At 62.3% G+C, this 26,684-nt stretch overlaps 1 protein-coding gene across 26 annotated transcripts in view; it reads right to left on the reverse strand.

Annotated features, from left to right (window-relative positions):
- Positions 1 to 26,684, reverse strand: part of RXRA (retinoid X receptor alpha) — a 120,570-nt gene that overhangs the window by 58,482 nt on the left and 35,404 nt on the right. The window contains exons 1-2 of one of the 26 annotated variants that reach the window (XM_077967184.1): positions 6,074 to 6,270; positions 5,453 to 5,540 (exon numbers count right to left, since the gene is read on the reverse strand). The exons of 15 other annotated variants lie outside the window; for them this stretch is intronic. Coding sequence is in view for 1 of the 11 variants with exons in the window: in XM_028834626.2 (XP_028690459.1) it covers positions 13,015 to 13,024 (10 nt within the window). In the remaining 10 variants the exon portion in view is untranslated. Of the gene's footprint in view, positions 1 to 2,635; positions 2,803 to 3,099; positions 3,417 to 4,140; positions 4,308 to 5,452; positions 5,541 to 6,073; positions 6,271 to 7,847; positions 8,003 to 10,586; positions 10,880 to 13,014; positions 13,152 to 13,961; positions 13,990 to 18,505; positions 18,708 to 26,684 lie in introns of those variants that run through there. 10 more of the 26 variants (XM_077967180.1, XM_077967179.1, XM_077967171.1 and 7 more) reach the window with 10 other exon arrangements.

Below are 26,684 nucleotides of genomic sequence, written 5' to 3' on the forward strand. Positions count from 1 at the left end.
GCAGAGCCTCGGATACTGGTGAGGCAGGGCCTGAGCAGCTCTGGATGGAACCCGCCTTGGGGGGCTTGAGGAAGCACGGGGGCAGGAAGGGGGCCTTCATGGCTCCCAGCCTCCCTCCAGCCACACAACGAGGGCTTTCTTCCAGGGCACAGAATGCCTTTTGTGGCCCATCAGCCAATGGCCAAGCCCAATGCCAGGAGTGAGCGTGGGGGTGTGGACATGCAGCTTTCAGACCTGCCAGCCCCTGGCATGCTAGTAGGGGTCCTCAGTTCCCACCCACCCAGGAGGCCTGAGACCCAACCAGCTCTGTCCACAACAGGCTGCCCTGCCCAGGCTGCAGAGGCCATGGCCCGGGAACCAGGCCTCAAGGAAGGCTGTGCAGGGGTAGCTCGGAGCCGCAGGGACTCACAGCCCACGCCCCGTCTGTGCCCATCCCAGGCCAGGAGCTTCCTGCCTGCCCCACCAGTGCTGGGGACAGGCCGCCAAGATGTCACGCAGGGCTGGAGGGGAACCAGAATTCTCCCGTGATGGCACCCCCACACGCTCACACCCGTCTGAAAACCCTTCTGCAGGTGGTGCTCAGGCCTGGAGGCCAGGCTGGCCCTGAACCACAGGAGGGCACTGCCCCGCCTGAGCACAAGGAAACCCACTGCCCCCAAAACCCCAAGGCATCAGCGTCAAGGCGGCAGGTGGGACACAGACAGCTCCTTTCCTCCTGGAAGACAGAAAAGGGCCAGAGAACCCTCGCCCCCAGGCTGACTGGGTGACGGCCCAGTACAGCCCCACCTCGGCCTCTTCCTCCAGCTCTGGCCCCTGCCCCACAGCACGCCCTGCATGGGTCCACACAGCTGCTCACCCTGCACCCACAGCTCCACCAGCTGAAGGGCCCAGGGCAGGTCCCTTCCCTCCTGGGCTCACCCACCACAAAAGCCCACACTCTGCAGAACCCACTAAACTCCCAAGTTTCCCGAGCTTTCGGCTGTCCCGAGCTTGCCAGTGTCTCCACTGCTGCCACATCCCCTGATTCCAACCTCAGTCACTGGGGACCCCAGCACAGCTCGTTTTCCTCTGCACTGCCAGCCCAGCCACGTGCAGCAGGTAACCAAGAATGTCTGCCCAGTTTGGAGTTCCAGTGCGATGAGGGAGGTCCCCGAGGTGACACTGAGGAGGGTCCAGGACTCCCCACCGGAGTGACAATGTGGAGGGTCCGGGACTCCCCCACTAGGGGTGACAGTGTGGAGGGTCCGGGACTCCCCCCTCCAACGGGGAGACAGTGTGGAGGGTCTGGGACTCCCCCCTCCAACGGGGTGACAGTGTGGAGGATCCGGGACTCACTCCCAAGGGTGACAGTGTGGAGGGTCCAGGACTCCCCCCGCCCCAGGGAGACAGTGTGGAGGGTCCGGGACTCCCCCCACCAGGGTGACAATGTGGAGGGTCTGGGACTCCCCCCACCAGGGTGACAGTGTAGAGGGTCCGGGACTCCCCCCACCAGGGTGACAGCGTGGAGGGTCTGGGACTCCCCCCACCAGGGTGACAGTGTGGAGGGTCCGGGACTCCCCCCACCAGGGTGACAGTGTGGAGGGTCCGGGACTCCCCCCCCAAGGGTGACAGTGTGGAGGGTCCGGGACTCCCCCCACCAGGGTGACAGTGTGGAGGGTCCGGGACTCCCAGCTCTAGTGAGGAGAAGATAGGCTTTTGTTGAGCTGGTGTCTGTACCACAGGCACATGCTAGTCTCGTAACAACAACACAAACAACCCTCGAGGCCTGGTTTCATCAAGACCCGGGCCAGAGGGTCCCTCAGCCTCCTGGGTGTTGGCCGGGGTTCCTCCTCCCTCCTCTGAACTTTCCAGCTCTCTGTTCATCTGGTTCAGGGCCTGGAACCTGGACAAGCTCATCTGACAGACGGACGAGGGGATGGGACGGTTCTGCCTGGAGTGAGGGTCACAGCCCACCTACCTGTCCTCACGCAGCCCAGGTCGAAGCTTTAATCCCAAGAGGCACACCGTGCCACCATGCCAACTGCCACCTCAGCTGTGACCCCCCGATCCTCACCAGCTGCCTGAGGGCCTGGTTCCCAGAGTGGGGCGGGGAGTGGGGGGTGCGAGGCTCCCATGGGATCCTCCAGCCCTCACCCCATCGATGTGCTTCATTTATGCCCAGCAAGCCTCACTGACGGTGAAGCGGCGTGGTCTCATGAGACTCGGAATGAGGGTCCGTGTCCCCGTCCCCACCATGCCCCAGGGTTGACCTCAGCCCCAGAGGGGACAGGCAAGGTCCGAGACTGCAGGGCCCCTCACAGAGCCAGCGCAGACTGACCTCCCACCTCAGCAGGTCTGGTGCCGGCCCCCAGACACATCCTGACCTGCAACAGGCTCCCAGCCTGCCACACCCGCTCAGGCCACACAAGACAGCCTCACCTCCATCCTGCCTCACCCCGACGCGGCTCACCAGTGACGGAAAGACCCCCACAGCAAGCCCTTCTGGGGTGCGGCGTCCTGGGCTCTCAGCCCCTCAAAGCCCACCCGTGTGTGCGGACACCAGGCAAGCCTCTGGCAGGACACGGGCTTAGATGGACCCACCCCGTCCGTCCCCACCTCTGTGCACACACACAGCCACATCTGCCCAGCCACCCACTGCATGAGATCCCAGCAGCCCAGGGCCTGCCCCTGGGGCACGGCCAGGGGGCTCCAGTCCCACTGCAGCCCCTTCTGGGCCCTTCAGCCACGGTCTCACTAACCAGGCCCTGTCCAGACAGCCCGAAGTTACGCCTGCATTCGGCCTGTCCAAGAACTCTGCGCCCAGCACCGGGGCAGAGTCCACACTCGCTGAACGCTGCCCTCAGGTGGGCGGGGCCTCCCCAGCCAGAACCAGAGGCCACCCGGGACCAGTTCTCACGCACATGTCTTCCCAGTTCAGAGAGGGCAACGCCACAGACCAGGGTCTCCCAGAGAGCCAGCGGTTACAGTTACCAGCCCACCCTCACACTGCCCACCCAGGCCTCAGCACCCCACCCTGGATAACTGGAGGGGGTTGACTCATAACCCGAAAGGCCCTGCCCTCATGAATCCACACCCTAGCACCCTATGAATCCCACACACCTACTGCTCCATCAGTGCACAGGGGCCCATGGTGGCCAGTCCCCAGCCTCTGGCCCACTCTGCCAGTCCAGCAAAGCCAAGACAGCAGCCAGGGGCTTTTCCACAGGACAGGCTGCAAGGGCAGGACTTCCCACCCGATGCCCTGGCCCTGCCCCAGCCCCCAGCTCCAGTCTCCTCAGCACCCAGCTCCTGGCCCCCAGGGAGCCCCACTGCAGCCCCACTGTCTCTCCAGGCCTCACTCCTTCCAGCCAAGGTGCTAGAGGCCAGAGCTTGGGTCCCAGCCAGAGCCCTCTGAGCCCAGTCAAAAGCGCACACACACACATACACCACCCAAACCTCTTCCTTCCTCCCTACATGCAACCGGCAGCGAGCAGCAGGTCGGGAGGCAGGTGCCAGCCCAGGGGGCGGGGAACACTATCTCCCAGCAGCTACACCTTGGCTCAGCCTGCTGCCCTGCCCCCCACATCCTGGCAGGGCTTGTGTGCATCTTGGTGGGGGTAGAGGGTCATTATAGAGCAAAGTGCCCAGCTTGCCCGCTGGCCTCTCCCAAATTCCTGGGTCCAGGGACAGAGGGAGAGGAGGGGACGTGGGGAGGACCCCACTGACTGCTACACCGAGGAGGCAGTGGCTTCACCTGCCCACAAGTATGGTTTTCATCTGAGCAGCCCCCACCGGGAGGCTGCATCCAACTCATCCTGTGGGCCCCACATGCCGAAGGCACCTTTGTGGCACACCCTGCTGGGCACCCCGGGGAGGTCGGGCTAATCTGCGGTGAAGCCCTTCAAAGCCCTAACCAGGGCCGCTGAATAAAACAGGCAGAGCCGGGAGGCCCCACCCTCAAAGCCACCTGAGGAGCTCGGTCATTCACTTTCCTACCTGCCGGCCAGATCCCTCAAGGCCAGCGCCACCCTCTCTACCACAGGGGCCTTGTGGCCACGGAGGACAAAGGGCAGGTGGGCACCATATAGACCATAGCGTCCTGCCCCACCCAGCCCCCACCGTCTCCCACCAGCCCCTCTCAGCCCCCGGCCTGGCCCTTACAGCACACACAGTCATTCCCTCTGCATCTTCCTGCCAGGGACACCTCCTCCAGGAAGCCTTCCCTCTCCTGCTCAGACACTTAGAAGATCCAACACGGCCCAGCCCTGAGAGAGCCCCTCTCAGCACTCTGCCCCAGCGCTGTCAGCTAAGGTCTGAGCTCAACTCCTCCGGACAGGGCTCTACCATCAGGTGAGCCCAGCCACACCCCTGGACCCAGGACCCAGCCCAGGCCGGGCACCTTGGCTGCGCACTCCCACAGCCCTGCCTCTTCAAAGCCTCTGCAGCTCCAAGATCTCCCTCCCCAGGGTCCCCCTCTCCAGGGCCTCCCTCAACCCTCCCAGCCCATGTCTGTCCTTCTTCAAATCAGTGCCCACTGCGGGCTCTGACAGCAGCAGCGGCGGCTCAGAGAAGGAAAACCCCTTGTCTGGATCACGGAGCTGGCCCGAGGCCCCTCCGGGTTCAGACTCAGTCTCTGTCTGACCGGGTCCTGCACCTCCTGCCCCTCTGGGGCCACATTTCCCCGGTGTAGTGAGGGGCACCCCCTGAACCCTCAGCTGCTGGGAGGGGTTCCCGGGGGCTCTGCTGTCTCTACTGCAGATGGACAGTGGGGGATCCGGCCATGGGTAGGGGATGCCTACAGCTCAAAGCCCCTGACCTCAGGACAGGCAGCCCTGGATTCTGGAGGAGGCCTCTCCTCTGGCCTCAGACCTGGGCCAGACCTGGGTGCCAGGGAATTGCAAAGGTGCTCCCTGAGGCTCGGTGGCCAGCTTCACTCCCCACCTGGCCTAGGAGCTGGGACAACCCACAGCCAAGTGTCGTGGGGCAGCAACACGAGGGCCGAGGCCTGGCCACAAAGGCAGCCACAGAGAGCAGGGACCTCACGGCACTGGGTCACCAACCCTTCTCAGGTACTGTCCCCGGACACCCCAACCATCACACTGAGGGGCCCGTCCTGTCTACCTCCCAGCCTGCAGCTGTGGGGCCGCCCACCTGCGAGGCGGCATTTGCTCCTTGCAACCACTGTCTCATAGGAGGTTCCTCACTTCTTACAGCCTCCCCAGCCCCATCCGACCCCACGCAAAGCCCCCAGCCCTGATCTGGCTCCTGGCTCCCGACCCAGGTTCTCCAGGAGAACCCAGGCAGGACCCCACCCCACCCCTGCCCCCAGGCCAAGCCATGGGCAGGCCAGCCTCAGCACGCCAGCTCACAGTGCCCTGGCCACCCCCACTCCCCTCCTGGGATTGGTGTGACTCACAGGGCCGGCACGCCACCTCCGGCCTACACCGCGGACGGCCACCCCCAACACACGCACCTGCCCAGACTTGCCGTTGGTGGACGGTGGTAGTGCCAAGGCCACACTGGGCCCTCAGGCGGCATGACCAACCACAGCAACAGAGGGGCTGCAGGGGAGAGGGCAGGAAGGTTGTGCTCAGGCAGGGAGCACAGAAAAGGCAGCCCCTGCTGTGCTGGAGTCCCTAATCCTGAAGCTCTGACAGCCCCAAGGCCTTCCCGCCCTCCAGGGGAAGCAGGCTGGGAGGCCTGAGTCTCCATCGGACAGACCAGCATGCCTCCAGGCTCTGCTGTCCTGGAGAGGGGGATGGAGCCGCCAAGGCCAGATCCCAGGGCCACTGCCCCTCCCACACAAGGCCCCAGGGTTGGAGCTGGGGAAGGTTGAGCTCCACCCTTAGGGGCAGCTGGGCCCAGGTCCCTACAGACCACAGGCACAGAGAGGCTGAGCTGGACCCACGCATCCGCCCAGGCTGGGCTGAAGGTCTTCTCATCTGCACGCTGCAGCTGTCCTGCTACCTCCCAGGACCGCAGAGGGTGGGGTGTCAGAGAGGGTCTGGAGCAGGAGGGTGAGACCCTGCGGCTGTCAGGGAGCATGGGAGCATTGTCTAAGGCCTGGAGCAAGCCCCTGATGAGGGAGACCCACCAAAACCCTGGGCCACGGCCACTGGCAGTGCCAGCCACAGATGGTCCGTGATGGGCAGCGACTCAGTCCTAGGGGCCCTCCTCGACTTCCTGGACGCAGAGACACAGATGCTTTGGATGGCCAGGAAGTGAAGGGAGGCCCTGTCTCAGAGTGCCCCAGAAGCAGCTCACCACAGGACAGCCAGCCTCCCCTCCCACCGTCTGTCACGGAGCTCCTGGCCCTCCTTCATCTCCACCCCACGCACAGGGCATCTGTGCCCTTGGCAACAGCTGTTGCTGACGGGGCAGGTCCGAGCCCCGCCCTCGGGGAGCCCACAGGGATCAGGAAAGGCCCAGCTAAGCACGGACAAGCAGGTCCAACCGAGAACAGCATAATTCCGGGTCCTGCTGTGCAGAGAAGGTGTGGTGGGGATGAGCTACAGGGCTGGAGGAGCCGGGTGGGCCCCACAGGCTGGGCTGCATCCCAGGAGCTCAGCTGGTAGGCAGGTGACCCAGCAGGAGCTGCGTTTGCTGACTGACAAATGGGTGTGGCTGAGGTCCACCCCCACCCACAAGGAGGGAAGGCAAGAGACGTGTGTCCCCACCCGCGGACAGCGGCAGGACCTCTCTTCCGGGCACAGGATGGAGCAGGACAATCTGACTTGAGGAAACAAAACAAAGTCACAGCCAAGGATGGCCTGGCTCCTGCCCTCCAGGCTCCAGGGGCCGCTCCCGAGGCTGCCTGGACTCCTGCAGGCACCCCTGCAAGGCTGGGGTGCTTCACAGCCTGGGGTCTGCAGAGCAGCCTCCCTCGGCAAACCCCAACTCCAGGCTGCCTTTGGAAGCAACCGGATGGCACCCGCTACCCGGGGTCAGCGCTCCCTACCTGCCTCTCCTGTGACTCTGAGTGGCCGACCCAGCCTAATGGCCACAGTCCTGAGGCTGGCAGGGGCAAGGAGGGCCACCACTTCGTTACGTGCCCCAGGCACTGCTCCTTGGGACAGGTGACAGGGGCCAGAGCCTGTTCCCTCAGCACCCAGGAGCCTGCCTCTAAGCAAATAAACCAACAAGCATCCACATTCGCCTCCAGGCCACGGGACCCTATGGGACCAGGCCGGCTCTGCTCACCATCTGCGTTCTGGATGCAGATGGCCACAGCCCTCTTAGGTGGCAAGGGTTAAACCGCACAGTAGTAAGGACCCCACGCACAGGCGCTGGCCGGTACACACACCTTCAGGTGACGGCAGCAACACTGGCACTGGCCTGGCTCCCCAACGCCGACCTGGCTGACGGAGAACTCGCCTATCTGCCTAGGATGACAGCATCCAGCCAGGAACTCATTTCCCAGGAAGCAGTCAGGGTGGCCTGGCACCCCTGGAGCTCTGTGCCTTGCCTGTCCCCTCTGCCCCAGCCCTGCCCAGAACCCTGGGTGGCTGCCAGCTTCCTGCCGAGCTGGCTCCTCGTTCCCAGCCACAGTCACTGTAAAACCTGCTCATCACCCAGGGCACCACCATCCACCCCCACGGCCACTACTCCAAGAGGACAGCACAAGGGCCAGGAATGCCCAGCTCCCTTCCGCACACACCTGGATTCTCAGGGACAGGCCCGGGATCGGCCAATGCTGAGGTGCCCATCACCTGCCCCAGTTCGGCCCTTCCGCACACACCTGGATTCTCAGATCGGCCAACGCTAAGCTGCCCATCACCTGCCCCAGTTTCCTTCCGCACACACCTGGATTCTCAGGTTGGCCAACGCTGAGCTGCCCATCACCTGCCCCAGTTCCCTTCCTCACACACCTGGATTCTCAGGTTGGCCGACGCTGAGCTGCACACCACCTGCCCCAGCTGGGCCCTTCCGCCACACACCTGGACTCTCACAGCCCCTCCAAGGGGGGCAGAGCAGGAGGGTCCCTGCTCAGTACCCCATCAGCTCACGCAATGTCCCCCATACTGGCTCTGATGGAGATTGTAGGGGGGAGCGGCAAGACGGCTTCCTGGGGACAGAAGCCCGTGTACAGAACAGGAGAATGTGACAGATCAAAATGCACACACAGACGGTGAAAATCGGGCCGAAGCTGGAGGCTGGAATAAAAATGTTAAATCTCTGCAAGAGTAGAGTGCTCCTCCCTGACCCCCACATCCAAAATGACCTCTGTTTTCACAAAGGCCAAAAAGAGACAGAAGTGGTCCCGGAGAGGGAAGCTGGGACAGCGGTCATCTCTGAGGGGTTGCGGGAGCCGGGGGTATGGGAGTGCCGGCTGCAGGGCACACACACACGGAGACTTCACCCGGCTGCACAGGAAGGACACGCGTGCCTTCCCGAGCATCACTGATGCCAGCAGGGTTGAGTTCTAAGGAGGGCCCAGCCCCACAACTGTGCTGGACACTTGGGGGCCCCTCCCATGCTCTGGGCCTCCCATGCTCCTGGCCACCTGCCCTTGGTCAGGCAGTGATGGAGACAACGCCATGTGGGACAGCACGTGGCCCAGGGAGGGCAGCCAGCTCGCCATCAAGGATCCAACACCCCTGCGGCTGGCCGAGATCAGTAGCCCCAACACTGCCAGAGGCCCCCAGAAATGAATGCAGAGCACGGAGAGGGTGAGAATGGGTGACCTCAGTACCCAGCACAGATGCAGCGAGCTTGGGGCTCCATCCCCAAAGGTTGACCAAGACTGGCCAGGTCCCCACTCCCAGTGCCAGCCCCTCACGGGGCGGCCCCTAGGCCACCAGCCACAGGGCTGCCAGGAAAACCCGGCTGACAGGTCAGGGACAGTGATGGGGGTGGGCATGGAGTCAGGGCACACAGATGCACACTCAGCCGGTGAACACGTGGCCCACAGGTCAGCCCGCTCACTGCCCGCCACAAGTAAGGAGATGCTTCCTGCACTCCCTCGGAGACTCCACGCCCAAGGTGCCCTCACCATGCCCCTTCCCTCCCTCCTGAGCCCCTGCAGCCCACAGGCCCAGCCAGATCCCTAGGGCTGCGTCCCTGACTGGTCTTGGCTGCAAGGAGCCAGGAGGTCCCTCGCTACCACGCTTTCATTTCCATGCCCAGTGCCCAGTTTCCCCCATGAACACAGCCAGGGAGGGTGCTGCCCACGTGCTGAGCACCCAAGACGCGCCAGCCAGCACAGGTCTCACTGGTTCTCTGAAAGCTCCCTAAGCATCACCTTCTATAGACAGAGGACACGGCAAGGCTCCAACACACAAAGGTCGCCCTGGCCGAGGCCACGCAGCTGGCCGGGCTGTCGAATCATGAGCCCAAGGCTGCCTGAGCAGAGTGTGGGGGGCCGCGGGGGAGGAGAGAGAACAGAGGGTGCGACAGGGCAGCAGTGGGAGCACTGGAGGGACCTCTGACCCCACAGGGGAGGGAGAGAGCATAGACGGGGGTGGTGTGGACGGGGCACGCGGGCACACGCACAGGTCAGAGCACGAGGCACACACATGCACATAAACGCACCCCTCCAGGCACCAAAGCTCCTAGACTCCCACAACCCTGGGCACTGCGAGGTGCGACGGCTGGCACGGGCAGGCTCCGTGGCTGAGGGCACCCCTCTGGGCCTCCACGAGAAGGCCTGGCTGCGCCCACAGAGGGGCCACCTTCTTCCGCCCCAACCACTGGGGCTGGCGGGAGAGTGCCCTCCTTCCTAAGGAAGGTATCAACTTTGATAAGAAACACAAATCTGAATTCCATTTTTCTTTTAAAAAATTAATAACTGGCCGGGCGCGGTGGCTCACGCCTGTAATCCCAGCACTTTGGGAGGCCGAGACGGGCGGATCACGAGGTCAGGAGATCGAGACCATCCTGGCTAATACGGTGAAACCCCGTCTCTACTAAAAATACAAAAAAAAAAAAACAAAAAAACTAGCCGGGCGCGGTGGCGGGTGCCTGTAGTCCCAACTACTCCGGAGGCTGAGGCAGGAGAATGGCATAAACCTAGGAGGCGGAGCTTGCAGTGAGCTGAGATCCGGCCACTGCACTCCAGCCCGGCCAACAGAGCGAGACTCCATCTCAAAAAAAAATAAATAAATAAAATTAAAAAATAAATAAAAAATAAAAAATTAATAACTAGCAAGGCTTGCTATGATCTGCCCACATGCGGAGAAGGGAGGCCAGCAGGCTGTTGAGGGGTGGGTGGGGTGAGGAGCAGAGGGAGGGAGGGAGGATGGGCGGCAGCTAGTTTTCTCTGAGTGGCCTCTGCCATTGAGTTGCAGGACGTGAGGTGTTTGTTGTTTGTTTTGGGGAGTATTTTACAGACTCTCAGCAACCCCCCGGCCACTAACACAAACTCTCACACGGAGAATGCTCTCCGGCCAGAAGCCAGCGCTCCTGCTCCACACCAGGGAGCGGCTGCTTCCAAAGCGCCCCCGCCCCAGCCCTCAGGCTTCTCCTCCAGCCCTGAGAACCCACACAGGGCCCAGAGCTGCCGGCCCCGGGCCCACCTGCTGGCCACCCCAGGCTGCCCGCTGGCCTTGGCCCGTGTCCCCGGCTGTAAAACTAGACGGCCGATCCAGGGTCACTCCCAGATCTCTCACCAGGCCGATGATCCACACACCGTCTCTGGGCTGACCCTCAGATGAACCAGGGTTTATTCTGGGCCAGGACCTGCCTGGAATCCCCTGCCGACTGCCTGTAGCAACTGTTCACAGTGTCCACAGCCCCCCCAGGAGCCCTTGGCCGCCCTCCATGAAGATCGCCCCCTCCCAGACCCCAGAAGCCACTGCAATTCTGGAGGCAGGAAGGTTTCCTGGGGTGCCCGGCCAGCCACAGCCATCGGCACCAGGCCAGGAAGGCAGCAGGCAGCTCCCACCTCCCCACAGTGACCCGTGCTCTGGCCTGGCCTGCTCTCCGCCCCCAGCCTTGGGTCATTCCAGGAACATGTCAGGCTGTCTCGCCTCTAGCCTTGAACATGCTGTTCCCTGGGCCTGAAACTCCTGCACCTGTTTCCTGGCTCACTCCAGTCTGGCTCCGTTTTATATAACACCTCCTCCAGGAAGCCTTCCCAGAGTCTCTCAGTTGGGGTAGGGGTCTCATCTCCTACCTACCCACTCAAGAACACTTTCTGCAGTGCAGGGCACAGCCAGCCCCTCACCCTGGGTGCCAAGGCTGAGGGCTACTGAGGATGGCGCCATGGCCACTCCATTGTGAAAGCCTGGGCCCTGGCCAGTGCCTGGCACACAGCAGGTGCCAAGTACAGACCTACAGGATAGCGGGACCAGGTCGGCGCCGGCTGCAGGAGTCTCCACAGTCCTTAAGAACTAGCCAAGCAGGTGCCAAGTTTCAAGGAGACCCAAGCAGTAACACAAGGCACTAGCCACGCTGTGCTTCCCCAAGCAGGTTAGACAACCTCTCTGAGCCTCTATCTCCTCTTCCGTAGAAATGAAACTGAAGAAGGAAGTCGCCAGGAGGCAAAAGGTCTAAATTTTGCCACCCACTTGCTACGTCTCCCCAGGCAGCCGCTGGCCTGGCCGCTCTCTGGGTAGGCAGACGGAAAGGCATTTTCTCGGGGCTAAACATGTGGAGGTTGTGGGGGTTTGGTCTGGGAGGAAGACTGGAGCGGGGAGGTGCCCCGGGGGCCTCCCTCAAGCCACAGCCTGTGGAAAGAGTGGCCCTGGGCGTGGGCTGAGGGCCGGGATCCCTGTGACCAGTGACCAGCGCAGCCCACACCAGGAGGACGGCGTGCGATTCACCCCCTTACCCCTCAGGACAGCCGGGGACCAGAGCCACCCTCAGGCCGGGCGCAGAGCACACTAGGGAAGTGGCAGTGACCATCAGGCTGGCCTTTCCTCATCCATCCCACAGGTGGTGACTGCCAACCACCGCCCAGGCTCAAGCTCCACTGGGGCACAGCAGCCGCTGCCTGAGGATCCAGGTTTGAGTCCCGGCTGCATCACTCATGGCTGGGCAGGGCCTTGGGCATCTGACTCAGCCTCGCTGGGTCTAAATGTCCTTGTCCTCAGAAAGGGGATGGCGCTCTTGCCTTTAACTCCCGGAAGCCGTGAGGATTAACCGACACCACAGACAGCCACCTGGACAGCCGCCTTCACGCACTACTCAGAGAGTACCTGCCCATCAGGCGACTGCTTCCCCCATCGAACCCAGGGCTAGGAACAGGCAGAGAAAACAGGCTGGGAGGCCAGGTGAGGTGGTGCACTCCTGAAGTCCCCACTACCCGAGAGGCCAGGGCGGGAGGACCAGTGAGCCCGGGAGTTCACGTCTAGCCTGGGCAACAAAGCAAGACCTTGTCTCTAATTTTTACAATTTAAATTAAATTAAATTAAATTAGAAAACAAAGGTGGGCCCTGCCCAGGGGCACCCAGTCCAGAGTCAGAAAGACAGGCTTTTCCAGGAGCCCAGTGGCTATCGGCTGGTAATGCGGCAAGGGAGAGGAGACATCAAGGTGGGCTTCCTGTAGGAGGTGCCACTCACCTCCCTCCAGCTACAACCCAGGAGGCTCTGACACCTTCCCATGCCAACCCCTGGCCTTTCTGTGGACAGCTGGGGGATGGGACAGACCTGCACACATGTTTACCATGAGGAAGGTAGGCCCAGGGAGGGTGACAGACAGACGATGGGGACCCCTGGCATCAGAACACAGGAAGATCTGGGTCCAAAACAGCCCCACCACCTCCTAGCCAAGGACTGCAGCACACAATGCTGCTTCTCTGGACCGCAGAATTCTCATCTGGAAAATGGGCCAATGGCCTGGGAACAGGCAGGGTTGGAGACCGCACACAAGAAGGGCTGAGCGCAGGGCCCAGCATACAGCAGGCACACAGCTGCTAAAGACAGCCGGACATGGACCACAGTTCCTGGCAGGCAGCAGGTGCCCACAACTGAGAGCATCTCGGTGGCCATGCCCTTCCTGTCACTGCCATTCCTAGCCCAAAGAACAGCACCAAAGGCTGCTCTCTGGGACCGGAGTCCTTCATCCCGCCCTGGCACCAGACACTTCCGCCTTACCAGAAAGCATGGCTCCTGATGGCCCCTGGCTCTGTGGCGGCCTGGCTGTGTGGCCCAGCCCAGCTCCTCACCCTCTCTGGGCGCCTGCTTCCTCATCCATAACGGACTGGTCTCCAGGGCCCCTCCCCTGCTGACGAACCCGGGGCAGACGCCACAGCCCAGGCCAGGCTTGGCCACAGGTTCCTGGAATGCCAGGCCCCACCCAGCAGGCAGGAGGGTCTGGCCTACGGCAGCTCTGCAACCAAGAAGGCGGTCTCAGCCCCTCTCCTGCTGCCCCTTCACCACAGAGCCAGATTCCAGACCTCAAGCAGCTCCGCGCCCAGGCCAGACCAGAGAGCCTGAGCTACCACCTGGGGTCACACAGCCTACAAGGGCAGAGCCAGGACTCGCCTGCCCCACAGAAGCACATGCCCCGCTGGGCCCTCTGCTGCCACCCTCTGAGGTGGTAGAGTCCCGGGAAGAACAGGGCCTCACAGTCCAGCACCCGGACACAGTTCCCCTGCCTGCTGGGGGCCCCCAGGTGGGTCAGTGGGCCTCTCTGATCCTGTCTCATCCTCTAAACTAAGCCTAATAACACCCACCCCGTAAGATGATGGGGAGGCCTCCGTGATGTCCTCTAAGGTGACGGGGAGGCCTCTGTGATACCCTCTAAGCCGTGTGCCTGGAAACCAGTGATAACAAATCAATTCCGCCAATGGGGCCAACCACTGTCTCCCCTCACGGGACAGTCCCAGGGCCAGGCCTCCTCCAGCCAAAGGAAGAGGGACACTCACCTAAGGCCCCCATGCCACCCCATCTCTCATACTCAGCCCAGGACAGGCCCATGCTCCAGCCCCAAGCAGCAAAGCCAGCGTCCAGGCGGACCTCGGCTGGGGCCCTGGCCGCAGCCCTCCACCTCCCCAGTGGGCGGGTGTATCCTGCCACACTGCCAGGCGCCCTTGGCCTACCTGGCTCTCTCTCCCCCTCCCCACGCCCTTCTGCGTCTACAAGCGGCACTGAGGCTGGATGGCCTGGCTTCAAACCCCATCCTCACCCCTCCCCACTCCTCAGTTTCCCCTCCATAAAATGAGGAAGTAGCAAAGATCTCGTAGGTCCAGACTAATGTCACCCTGCCTTGACGTCAATCCCTCGAGGTGGCCTCTCCTCCCCTCCCCAGGGAGGGAAGTGGGGCCCGAGCACCCCACAAGGGAGGCCCAGGCTGGGCCTGGCACCCAGTCCTGCACCAGGCTGGCAGGATGTTGGGAAATGCACAGGCCCTTATTTCAACACTGCTGGCCACGTCACAGATGGGTTTCAACACGCAGCAGCGCCCAGGAAGGGGCCGCAGCCATCTTGGCCCAGCCACCTGCCACGCCACCCGGGTAAGACAGGCCCGGCCCTGCACTCACGCACCCATGGCTGCCCTGCGGCCCCAACTCAGGTGATGACCCTCATCCTCAGGACAGGCAGAGACAAGGACGGACCACTTCAAGGGAGTGCACGTCACCCCCAGGCCCGTTCTCCATACCCCAAGGACCAGGCCACAGGCCCAGTGAACCAGAGGCACTAGCCCAAGAGCTGGCCGCCAGGCCCTGCCCCAAGCCACCAGTGCCACGGCCATGAAATGGGGCGAGAGTTCTCTGCCAGCTTGTGGGGGCGAGGCCTAGGGGAGATCATGTTATGGGAAGAGAAGGTGTCCCCAGAAGCCTGGTCCCCATCAGCACTGGGGGGGAAGTTCAGCCCAGCTGGCCCTCGCCGGGCACACAGCAGCCCCGCCAAGCCCCACACCAAACTGGGCTCATAGCCAGGGCTGCGCAGGCCTAAATGTGAAGCAAAAACACCACGGGGGCCAGAGACAGTGGCGGCTGCCCAAGGGCACCCTGACTCTAGACGACTGGTACCCTGAGCCCTCATGGCAAAGGACACGGAGGCCTGGGGAATCAAGGGACTTTGCCAAAGCCACACGTCAGAAGAGACAGTCAGCAAGGACCCCACTCAGCCCCGTGCCCCAGCAGCCCCCACGAGGCCGGCGGGAGGGAAGACTTTCACAACTGGGTGGGAATGTGACAGGGAAGCGGGATCGGCTTCAGATGCAAACCCCTCTCCAGGGCGCTGAGCGTGTCCCAGAGCGAGGCTGACCCACCTGCCAGCCCAGGGCTCCCCACACTGTCTTTGGCACTCAGCCCTCAAGTGAAGCTGATGTGGCCTCTTCCCCAGGCCCTCCAGCTCCTGCCACTCCCTCGGGTGGGACCCAGTGGAAGAAGGGACACTGTACTCTGCTGACCACCCACCTTCTGCGACGGCCTCTCAGCAGCTACCAACCGGGCCAGCCACCCTTCTCCTGGCAGCGTTCTCTCCTAGAGTGAGGGCACGCATCGTGTCCCTGCCACCTCCAACCCCAGACCCTCTGCAGTCTGAGCTCAGCTGTGCACAAGGCCCACTGGGTCCCACCACACCGTGAGCTGCAAGGGGAGGATGCTTCCGTCCACATGTCCCTGGCCCCAGCCTGCAGCTCAGGGCCCAGCCAGCACATGGGGACAGCCTGCGGGTAGCGAGGAAGGACGACCAGGGAGGTCACATCGCAGGCAGCACTCTGAAACCCTGAAAGGCCCTGGCATGGCCAGGCTGCCCCAACAGAGCTACAGAATCCCAAATGAGGGGGTCACCATGAGCCCTTCATCTACCAGACAAAGGCCTGGCCTTCGTCCTGTAGAGGCGATGCCCCACGGGGAGAGACAAAGTAAACCAACGCACAAAGAAGAAAGTAATTTGGGGTCCCGAGGTGAGGGGCCCCGTCTGGACACAGGGACCAGAACGGCCTTGGAGCCAGCCAGGCAGCTCCAGAGAGCCCTGCCAAGCTCTCAGCGCAGCCCTGCCCGAGGTCACACTGCCAATCGGCGGTGGAGCCAGCGCTCAAGCTCAGAGTGTGTGCTCCCCCATGGCCCGTGCGATGGACACCACCCCACAAGGCCTCCGGGGCTCCTCAAAGGCACAGCCGTGGGACAGACCGTTGTCCTTCCAACCCTGGACACCAGAAGACCAAGGACCAGACCCCAGCTGGGTCCCGGGGACTCAGGCAGTGGGCCCCCGTTCCCACCTGTCTGGGAGCCCCCAGCACCCCACTGTGACTTCCAACCCAGCAAAGGGAAATGGGCTGTGCTTTCCTCCATGCACCGGTCTCCGAGCACACCCTGCTCATCCCACTGGGCGGGAGACAGAGTCCACGGCGAGTTCCCATGTGTGCGTACACAGTACACAAGCTGGGCTCACGCACCCGCACACACGGGACTGTGTAAATGGAGTCTGTAAAGTTTCAGGTTACAGAGAGCCTTGAACTAGGAGGAGGGGACCTCCAGACTCAGCCTCTCCTCCCACGCCTCTGCCTCCGAATGGGAGGCTGTGGGAGGGTGCACCCAGGCAGCTCTGGGACAGGATCCCCGAGAGGCCTCAACACGCCGGGGCCTGCCCAAGGCCACCGAGCAGGTCAGACCTCGAACCCAGGCCCATGACTCCCAAGCCCACAGGGAGGAGGCCCTGGGTGGGGCTGGAGGGGACACAAAGGTGGGGGTGTAGAGAGCTCACAGGGAACGGGTGACAAGTATCCAAGAGGCCCCTGGAGGCACAACAGCTGCGATCTCCAACACACATAACCCCCATACACACGCAACCCCCATATTCACACAACCCACACACACATAACTGCCACACTCACAACCCCCCCACACACACATAACCCCCCCACACACACACACACAATCCCCATACTCACACACACAACCCACAAATAACTGCCGCACTCACAACCCCCCCACACACAACCCCCATACTCACACAACCCACACACACATAACCCCCACCACACACATAACCCCCATACTCACACAACCCACACACACATAACTGCCGCACTCACAACCCCCCCACACACACATAACCCCCCCACACACACACATACAATCCCCATACTCACACACATAACCCACACACACATAACTGCCGCACTCACAACCCCCCCACACACAACCCCCATACTCACACAACCCACACACACATAACTGCCGCACTCACAACCCCCCACACTAAACCCCCATACTCACACAACCCACACACACATAACTGCCGCACTCACAACCCCCCCACACACACATAAACCCCACACTCACACACACATAACCCCCCCACACACACAATCCCCATACTCATGCGCACAACCCACACACACATAACCCCCCCACACACACACACAATCCCCATACTCACACACATAACCCACACACACATAACTGCCGCACTCACAACCCCCCACACTAAACCCCCATACTCACACAACCCACACACACATAACTGCCGCACTCACAACCCCCCCACACACACATAAACCCCACACTCACACACACATAACCCCCCCACACACACAATCCCCATACTCATGCGCACAACCCACACACACATAACCCCCCCACACACACACACAATCCCCATACTCACACACATAACCCACACACACATAACTGCCGCACTCACAACCCCCCACACTAAACCCCCATACTCACACAACCCACACACACATAACTGCCGCACTCACAACCCCCCACACACACATAAACCCCACACTCACACACACATAACCCCCCCCACACACACAATCCCCATACTCATGCGCACAACCCACACACACATAACCCCCCCACACACACACACAATCCCCATACTCACACACATAACCCACACACACATAACTGCCGCACTCACAACCCCCCACACACAACCCCCATACTCACACAAGCCACACACACAACTGCCGCACTCACAACCCCCCCACACACAACCCCCATACTCACACAACCCACACACACATAACTGCCGCACTCACAACCCCCCCACACACATATAAACCCCACACTCACACACACAATCCCCCCACACACAAACCCCCATACTCATGCACACAACCCACACACACAACCCTCGCACTCACACATAACCCCCACACACAACCCTCGCACTCACACATAACCCACACACACATAACTCCCCCACTCACATAACCCACACACACACAACCCCTGCACTCACACACAATCCACACACACAACCCCTGTACTCACACATAATGCCCACACACAAACCCCCTCACTCACACATAACCCCCACTCACACATAACCCCCATACACACACAAAACCCCTGCACTCACACACACACACACATTCACATATATGCACAAGTACACCCACACATCTACTCACATGCAGTCACACACATCCAAACATATTCAAAGTCACACACACGTCCACACTCACCTAGTCACATCCACACATAGCATGAAGACATACACCGACACACATTCACATATACTCACACATACATCCTCATAGTCACACACACACACACACACGTCATCACTCACACACCAATCACACACATCCACATGCAGGCACACTCATAGTCACCTACAGTCACACATACCTATACACATATTCAGACACACACCCCCTAACAGAATAGCACACCTGACTTTTTACTCAAAGCCAGCCAGCTCTCCGGAGCCTTCTGCTGCCTGAGCCTCTCATCCTGCAGGGCTCATCTCCAGAACACCACAGTGTGGGAAGGCCCCAGTGGCCCCCATGGCAGGGGCTATCCAGCCCCAGGGGAATGGGCGGCAAGGGCAGAGCGAGCAGCTGCCCTTCTTCCCAACGGGGCCTCAAGCCCACTGGACAGAACAGCGCCTCACAGGCACCTGGCTGCGCCTGTCAAGGCCAGCTGACCATCAGTGGAGCCCTGGGGACACGGGGCACTGGGGGAGCCAGAGCCAGGCATTGACCATCCATCCATCAGGGAGTGCCCTGGCCTCCCTCCCCTGCAGAGGGCTCGCCAGGGACACAGGGGCATGGCAGAGAGTCCCGAGGGGGGCTGAGGAGACCCTAGCCCCAGGCCCGCTGCCACAGGCTCCCGGCCCTGCAAGCTGGCACCTCCAGAGCGGAGAGCATGCGCGAGCTGTGGTGTTTAATAACAAATTACTCCGAGCAGGCAGGGAGCGGCTTATCGGCCGAGCATCTCCGGCAAGGCCGATACCATCAGCTGCTGTCAAGCAGCTCTGGGAACTATTAGCTTAATTAGCAGTTCCTGCAGGGTCAGCACAAAACTGCTGGCTGAGCCGGGGCCCAGGAACCAGTTTCGGCTGCCAGAGACAGGCTGGGCGGGCCCTCAGGTGTGGGAGAGGAACCCCGAGGATCCAGAAGGGGCCACGAGACACCCCGGCACCCCCCACCCGAGGGGGAGCTGCAGATGCTAAGGAGGCTCTGTGCCCCTTGGGGGCCCTGGTGCCCTACACACCCCCTGCACAGGCAGGCAAGTTGAGGCCCCCACAAAGGGAAGCCCACCCCACCCTCCCCAGCCGGCCAGGGTCACCGCACTGCACAGACCGCCTGGCCGAGGGGCCACGAGCCGAGGGTTTCACCTCCTGGCTCCAGGTGCTGGCTCCTCGATCACTGAACCTCAGTTTCCCATCTGTAAAGTGGGATCACCATGGTAAGAGCACACAGCCGCCCCTGGCACATCGTCCCTGCATGTGGGGACATAGGAGAAACCCAAGGCAGGCTCAGTGTCCTTCTCTCCCCACAGAGAGTGGAAGGGTGGGCTCCGGGGAGCAAGGCTGGATCTCCCCGGACAGGGTCACCGCCCTCCCCCCACTGCAGACTCAGTCCCTGCCCAGCGCAGCACCCAGACTGCTCTGAAGATGGAGGGAAATCACAGACGCGGGACCAGGCAGACCCACAGAGGCGGCAGGCAGGGGAGTGGCTGGTGGGGTCACGCGGGGCACGGCAGCGGCTCTAGCGAGCACGGTGCTTCTTTCCGGGGTCGGTGGAAATGCTTCGAAATTCTAAAGCTGGCTGTAGTAGCGGCTGTGCGAGTGTTTGGATGAAAATCCACTGAGCTGCACATCTTTAAAAGGTGACTGTTATGGGAGGTGACCCGTATCTCAACCAATTAACCAATCGGATAATAAGCCTGGTGCTGGGCAAAGGCTGAGAGTGGCACGGAGGGCAGGGGTGGAGACACGCAGGCCCAGGAACCACCAGCCCCTTCTCCCAGCAGGAGCCTGAGGGACATCTCTGACTCAGCCTGCCTGGCGCCCTTCCACCACTTTCTGACGGGGAGGTGTCCCCAACTCCCGTGTCTCTGCGCACACTAACCCTTGTCCCTCTGTGGACCTTAGGGTGGCCTACGTGGAGCATGGGGGGGCGTGCCACGCTTCCTTTTCAGGCAGTCTTTCTGACCAACACTGTTTCCTGGGTTCAGCTTCTGAGGCAGGAAGACCAGGCTGGCGGGAGCTGATTTCTCCGGCCCCACCCAGCTCCTCACGAGGAGGCCGAAGCCCACTGGTGGAAGGGCCCTTCCTCCCTGCCCCAGCCCTGGCTGGGCCCTGCAGTGCTGTCCCCAGGCCAGCCTAGTCCTGCTCCCGGGGACCTGGAGGCCCATGGCAGGGGTGGCTGCTGCGGAGGGGGACCCTTCCACTCCCGCCGGGAGCCCGCCGTGGCCAGGCCGCTCTGCCACTGACACCGCAGTGTAATGAGTTGCAGATGCGCTGGTGTAAGAGACTGGAGCAGCCCCGCCCTGCGGAGGAAGCTGGGAACCGTCTGAGATCACGTGCAATTCTGGAGCCTGTGCCAAGGCCTGCTGGACCTGGTAGGGGGGCAGGCGTGGGGGGGTGGGCAGAGGGAGAGGCCGTGCCATTCCTCCTGGGCACACATGGGAGACCACCCAGCAGGCACCCGTGCTGAAGACACCCTCCCTGGCCCCACGCACAGCCCAGAACATGCCACACAGAAGCCACCAGAGGCTCTGCCGCCTCCCACTGGGGCCCTGGTGCCTCTGAGCCTCAGCTTCTCATCTGTACCCAGGGACGGCACCTCTCCCAGGTTGTCACTGAGGCACGAGAGACGCTGAAGATGCCAAGTCCCGCCTCTCAAAAAGGGAGGGGCAGAGGCAGCCGCCAGATGATGTCCCACGATCCCCACGGCTCCTGCAAAGGCAGGTGGCTCCTAGAGGTCACTCAGCCGGACCCCTGACCGGATGCAGCCACAACTGCGCTGAGTATCTGTGTGCACCTCCCCCACAGCCAATCCCAGCCCAGGACCCTTCCCCAAGACAGGCCTGAGCCGGGCAGCAGGAAGGGTGGGGTGGGCAGGCCACCAGAGGGTAACGGGAGGGTCCTCCTGGGCTGGCCCTCCCTTCCCCTGGGGCACCTCACCCACCAAGTGCCGGCCCCTCTGAGACTCTGCCAGGCCCCTCAGGGCTACATCTAGCCCGGAGTTAACAGCCACCAAGAACAGACCTGAAACTGGTCTCCACTGTCCCCGCCCAGTCCCAGGCCTGCTGAGGGACAGCCCAGGACCCCAGAGAAGCCACTGGACAGGCAGACCAGCCCCTGCCACCCAGGCCCCAGTGCAGCCCCAGCCTGGTCCACACAGCCAAGGCCACAGCCAGCGAGCGGAGGCGGGGGCGGCGGCCTGGTCCACCCATGAGCAAACCCACACATCAGCCGAGAACACCGGGTCTCACACCAGGACACGCCACAAGCGGCCTCTCTTAGGAGCAAGCCTTACCTGCCAAATCCCACCTGGGCCAGGCAAGGTGGGCCCCGCTCCCCGAGCTCACCCGAGACCCAAGGCCGCCTGGTCACTCACCCAGGGACGCGCTGCCCCACCATGAGGGCGAGGGCTCTCAGCTCGGGCACCTGCAGGCTGGGGCTGTGACCCTCAACCTCTGTGTCACCTGTACAACAGGGGCCCTCAAGAGAACTCCGTGAGATGGCCCACGAGGGGCTTTCCTGGGCCTGGCATGCCGTCAGCCCTCCAGCAACGGCCGCCTCTGTGGCGGCCCCAGAGCCACTGGCTCACCCGGCCCCCTCCTGCCAACACCAGACACCACCTTGGGAAACGCTTTCCCCAGAAGCTGTGGGCCTGCCCTGCCCACGGGCTGGGCGACCTGGATGGGGCACACCTCTCTCCAGCCTCACCTTCCTCATAGGTAAGACGGTACGCAGAAGGAGAGGGACCCACATGAGGCCTCGTCTATATAACATTCAAAGCCAGGGCCACAAGCCAGGGGCCGGGAGGCCAGCCCCAGCCTGGGATGCCAGAGTCCAAGCTCCCGGCTCCTCTCCCCCAGCCACCAACACTAGGGACCCAGCTGGGTCCCAGACAGCCCTAACGTCAGCAGGGGCAGGCTGGGCAAAGCATGGCCCCCCAGGGGGTCTCCAATCTCCCAGAACACCCCAGGGTTACCGCCCCAGCCCTGCCCGGAGGAGCCCAGCTTAGGGGGTGTGGGGAGCTGGGAGCCACAGAGCACCCAGGGCTGCGCCGCCGTATCCACACCCCGGCAGGAAGTGGCCCACAGGGTCTGCAGGGGCCAAGGCCAGGAGGGCAGGTGAGGCTCCACCAGAACTGTGCCCCGGCCTGTCTGGGCCTCAGTTTCCCACAGATGCAAGCTGCCCTCTGGTGGCTGCTGGGAGCATCCAAACACAGAGCCTACAACAGCCGGACCCCCACATAGAGGCTGCTGCTGACATTGTTCCCAAAGACACTGACCCCAGGCCCTTCCCGGGGTCAGTGTCTGAGGGTCAGCTGCCCATCAATGCTGGGGTGGAGGCCATTTAATATGCTGGGGCTTGGAGCCCCCTGAAGCCGACAGCGCCCTGGTGCCCACACAGTGGGCGTTTGCCGGACCTCCCTCCCACCCCAGCACAGGCTCCCACCTCACGGCTTTCGCACCTTGTCCCTGATGCCTGGACCTTACACGTGACGCTGTGGACCTCACCCCACTGAGTGGGAAGTGTCTTCATTCGGCTGGAGATTTGGGGGAAAAGAGACGGGCAACATCACGGTTGTGGAGGAGTCTGGAAAAATGGGCTGGAGGAGGGGCAGCCGGGAGAGGAGAAACCCAACGGACCCGGTATGCCCACCACGAGGCTCTTGGCACAGCCCTTTCTGTTCTTTTTTCTGGCTGTATAGTTCTTATCGGAGGCTAAGAACTATTCCCCAAAAAAATGCTAAACCCAGGGGAGATGGTGACATGTCCGGAGCTGAGGTCAGGATGAGGAGGTCCAGGTCACACCTCCGGCCCCGGGATCCCCGTGCTCAGGTCACACCTCCAGCCCTGGGATCCCCACGCTCAGGGCGGCCTGAGCATCCCACAAGGCTGTCCCCAGGACTGGGAGACACGCTGGCCAGCACAGGCGGTGCTCAGGCAGACAGCAGCCGAACCATGCCAGCCACACCCAGTGCAGCACAGGTGCGGCACAGCGCCCATCTTGCTCAAAGCTGCCATCGCCAACCCTCCCCACCTGCACCCCTTAGGGCCTCCTGGAGGGCAGTGTAGGCCCATCCCAGAAACAGGACAGAAGCAAACTGCCCCACAGACACACTGCCCTGCAGAGGAGGGTCACCGTGCCCAGCAGCCTGGGCTCATGGTGCCACACCAGGCCCGTGAAGGTTGGGCCTTAGATGAGAAACCAGAGAGGTATGAAAGTTGACTCCCGTTTAGGGAGTCAACTTCCCACCTCCCGCTGCTCAGGAAAATGGGGTGGGTGGACAGGGCCCACCACCAGGCTCCCTGAGTGAGGGGACACCTCTGAGGCCCGACAGCCCTGCCACATGCCGGACTGGGAGGGGATAGAGCAACAAGGCCCCCACCCCCTCGCCCGTGGCCATGACTTGGGTTACCTCCATCACTAACGACGACTCCCAAAAGGTCCCCATGGAGAGAACACGGCACCCACAAGGCACAGGGCACACGGCACAAGGAGAACATGGCACCCAACAGCCACCGGGGAAGGTGAATTTACTGAACTTGGCGCCCTAGGCTCACTTCCTAGCTTCTGTCTGGGAGAAGCGGCAAGAGAAAGGGGTCCTGTTTTGCAACCGTCCACACCCTCCCCAAATTAACAACAGCAAGGATTTGCCCAGACTCAGAGCTCAGGTCTCCAACTGGAGCCGAGATGGCTGCTAACAACGGGCACATCAGGCTGGGGACAATGCTGTGGGAGTGAGGCCAGTGCAGACTCGGGCATGGGGGCACACACAGGCAGGATCCCTGTTCAAGTGGGTCCCCTCCTCTAAGCGCCACCAGCCAAGTGTTCACCCCAGCCGGGAGGTGACCAGGACCATATGAGGGGCTGACAGAAAGTGGGGCGGGCAGAGCTGGGCACACTCACGGGGGCCTTGCTGGGCCTCACTGACTAAGACGGCAGCGTATGTCTGTAGGTGTGAAGGAATCCATGACTTAACCGTCAGCCCCGTGCCCAGCCCACGCCCAGCTCCCAGGAGGAGGCTCTGCTCCCCGGAATACCATCATTTATTCACTCCATGAAACCCATGAGGGCCTGTGCTATGCCAGCACCATGCTGCGACCATGAGGCAGACTCGGCTCCCGCACCCCTGAAGCTCACAGTCTGGCAGGGGCTGGGGAAGCCAGACCTTGGACAAGCCGCTGGAAACACCGCTTGTGGCATGAACGGAGAAACACAGGCTGCAGAGTGTCTGCAGGGGCGCCCAACCAGGCGGGCCTAAGAGATGCCCCTGCCACCCCAGGGAGAGATGGCACTTGCAGGATGAGCAACAGCCTTCAAAGGAGGGGTGGCCAGGTAGGAAGGGGGCCCAGGGTCAAGGCTTGGTGGGAGCTACCCCAGGGGCACAGGGGAGCCACTGAGGGCTCTAGGCAGAGGCTGCCATGAGCAGCGGCCACGCAGGGAGGGGCCCCAGGGTCAAGGCTTGGTAGGAGCTACCCCAGGGGCACCGGGGAGCCACTGAGGGCTCTAGGCAGAGGCTGCCATGAGCAGCGGCCACGCACTGGGCCCCAGACAAGCGCTGCTCACTCCTCTGAGCCCATCCCCTCCCAACCCACACAGAAGGCCCAGGGCGGGCAGAGCCAGCAGGCAGTCCAGGGAGAACACAGAGGCACAGAGGGCAGTGCCAAGCCAGGGGGCAGCTCCAGGCTGGGAGACAGACTGGGGCTCCTCCCACCAGTGGCAGCCCTGCCAAGCCCAGCAGGAGGGGAGGACTGGGGCCCGGCGGCATCAGAAACCCAGTGCAGCCGGAGCAATGTACGCACCCTGGCCCCCCAGGGCATGAACACACTGCTGTCCCCATTCTACAGATGGGGACCCTGAGGACAGGCGCTGAAACCCCTGCCTGGGTCAGACCAGAAGGAGGCCCATGGTTCTCAGGCCCTGAGCCACTGTTCCGGAACATTCTGCCTCCCCCAGTCACACGGGCAGGTGGCAGGCAGTCCTGGAAGCCACAGGCCTGCTCCCAAACACGGAAGCTCAGAGTCCCTCCGATGTTAATCAGAGCCATTAGGTGCTTGTTCGGCAATTAGGAGACACAAATTACGGTATGAAAAAGCTCATTACCAGCAAATGACGGGCGACGGCCACTGACGGTGCGGAAGGCCCTGATGAATCGCGCACGTTGGAGGCATTTAGTCTCAGGAGATGCAACACCTCAGTGCCCACAGCCTCATTTGTCACCCGCACCTTCCCACCACCACCATCCCTGTCCCAGCCGTCCAGCCGGGAGACAAAAAGAAACGACAGAGTCGGCACCAGGCAGGCAAGGCAGGCCCTTGGAAGGGGCCTCCCTGCAGGAGATGCCCAGGGAGCCGAGCACACTGCAGGCCCTCAGTACAGAGGGTCTGGGGGCTCAGGGGAGGGCCCGGAAGGAGGCAGGGCAGGAAAGGTTGTGCTTCCCAGAAGGCCTCAGTTTACCCCTCAGTGAAATGAGGACATTGAAAAGGATCTCCAGGTTCCCTCCCAGCTCCAAGACCCAGTGGCCAACCGGAAAAGGTTCCAGAATCAGCTGAAGGAATTAGCAAAATGATCACGGCATTAATTGGATGAGTCAGATGGCAGGGCACGTGGGCAAGTCCAGTCTGACAGCGAAGGGCCAGCTCCTGCCCGTCAGATAAGATCCCTGGCAGGGCTGGGGTGAGGCAACACTCGCTACATCCAGGCTCTGAGATGGCAGCACACCAAAAGCTCTCAGGCCTCCCGGGGTCCTGAACCCCAGGCCAGGGGAAAAGACAGGAGTCACCCAAAGCTCTGAGGGCCACCGGAACCCTCGCCCTGCACCGGGTTCAGGGCCCCTGCAGGGAGCCCAGGGCTCTAGCCTCCCCCCAGCAGGCTTCCCCACTACCCACCGGCAGGCCTCAGCGTCCCCACCTTCAGCCTGCCTGGGGGCAGTCCCGCAATCCAACGAGCCCCAGGAATTGGAAGGGGGCTCTTTCTTCCAGCAGATTCTAGCCAGAACTACTCTCTCTGTGGTCCCAGGTCCTGGATTTACCCCCAACACACGAAGGCCCGGTGGCCACCATGTCCCCCATACAATGCCAGGCTGAGCAGCCAAGGCGCGCCGCTTTCAAAAGAGCCTCCCGCAGACCAGAGAGTGGTGGGTAACCTCAAGCAACCTGAACACAAGTGCGCCGGAAGGGGCGCTGGCACGGCGGGCACTGGCTGCCCACACTGTCTCCTGATACGAGTCCTTCAGAAAGGGAAACTGAGGCTGTGGGCGGCGGGACCAAGGGAAGGATGGGCCTTGCCTGCAGCCACAACGGAGTCAGAGCTCGAACCCAGAACTCCAGGCATCGGCAAGGCTGTGGGGCTGGGCAAGTCCAGGCCTGGGCACACCAGGC

This window comes from Macaca mulatta, chromosome 15, assembly GCF_049350105.2.
Source record: "Macaca mulatta isolate MMU2019108-1 chromosome 15, T2T-MMU8v2.0, whole genome shotgun sequence".
NCBI classification, from domain to species: domain Eukaryota; kingdom Metazoa; phylum Chordata; class Mammalia; order Primates; family Cercopithecidae; genus Macaca; species Macaca mulatta.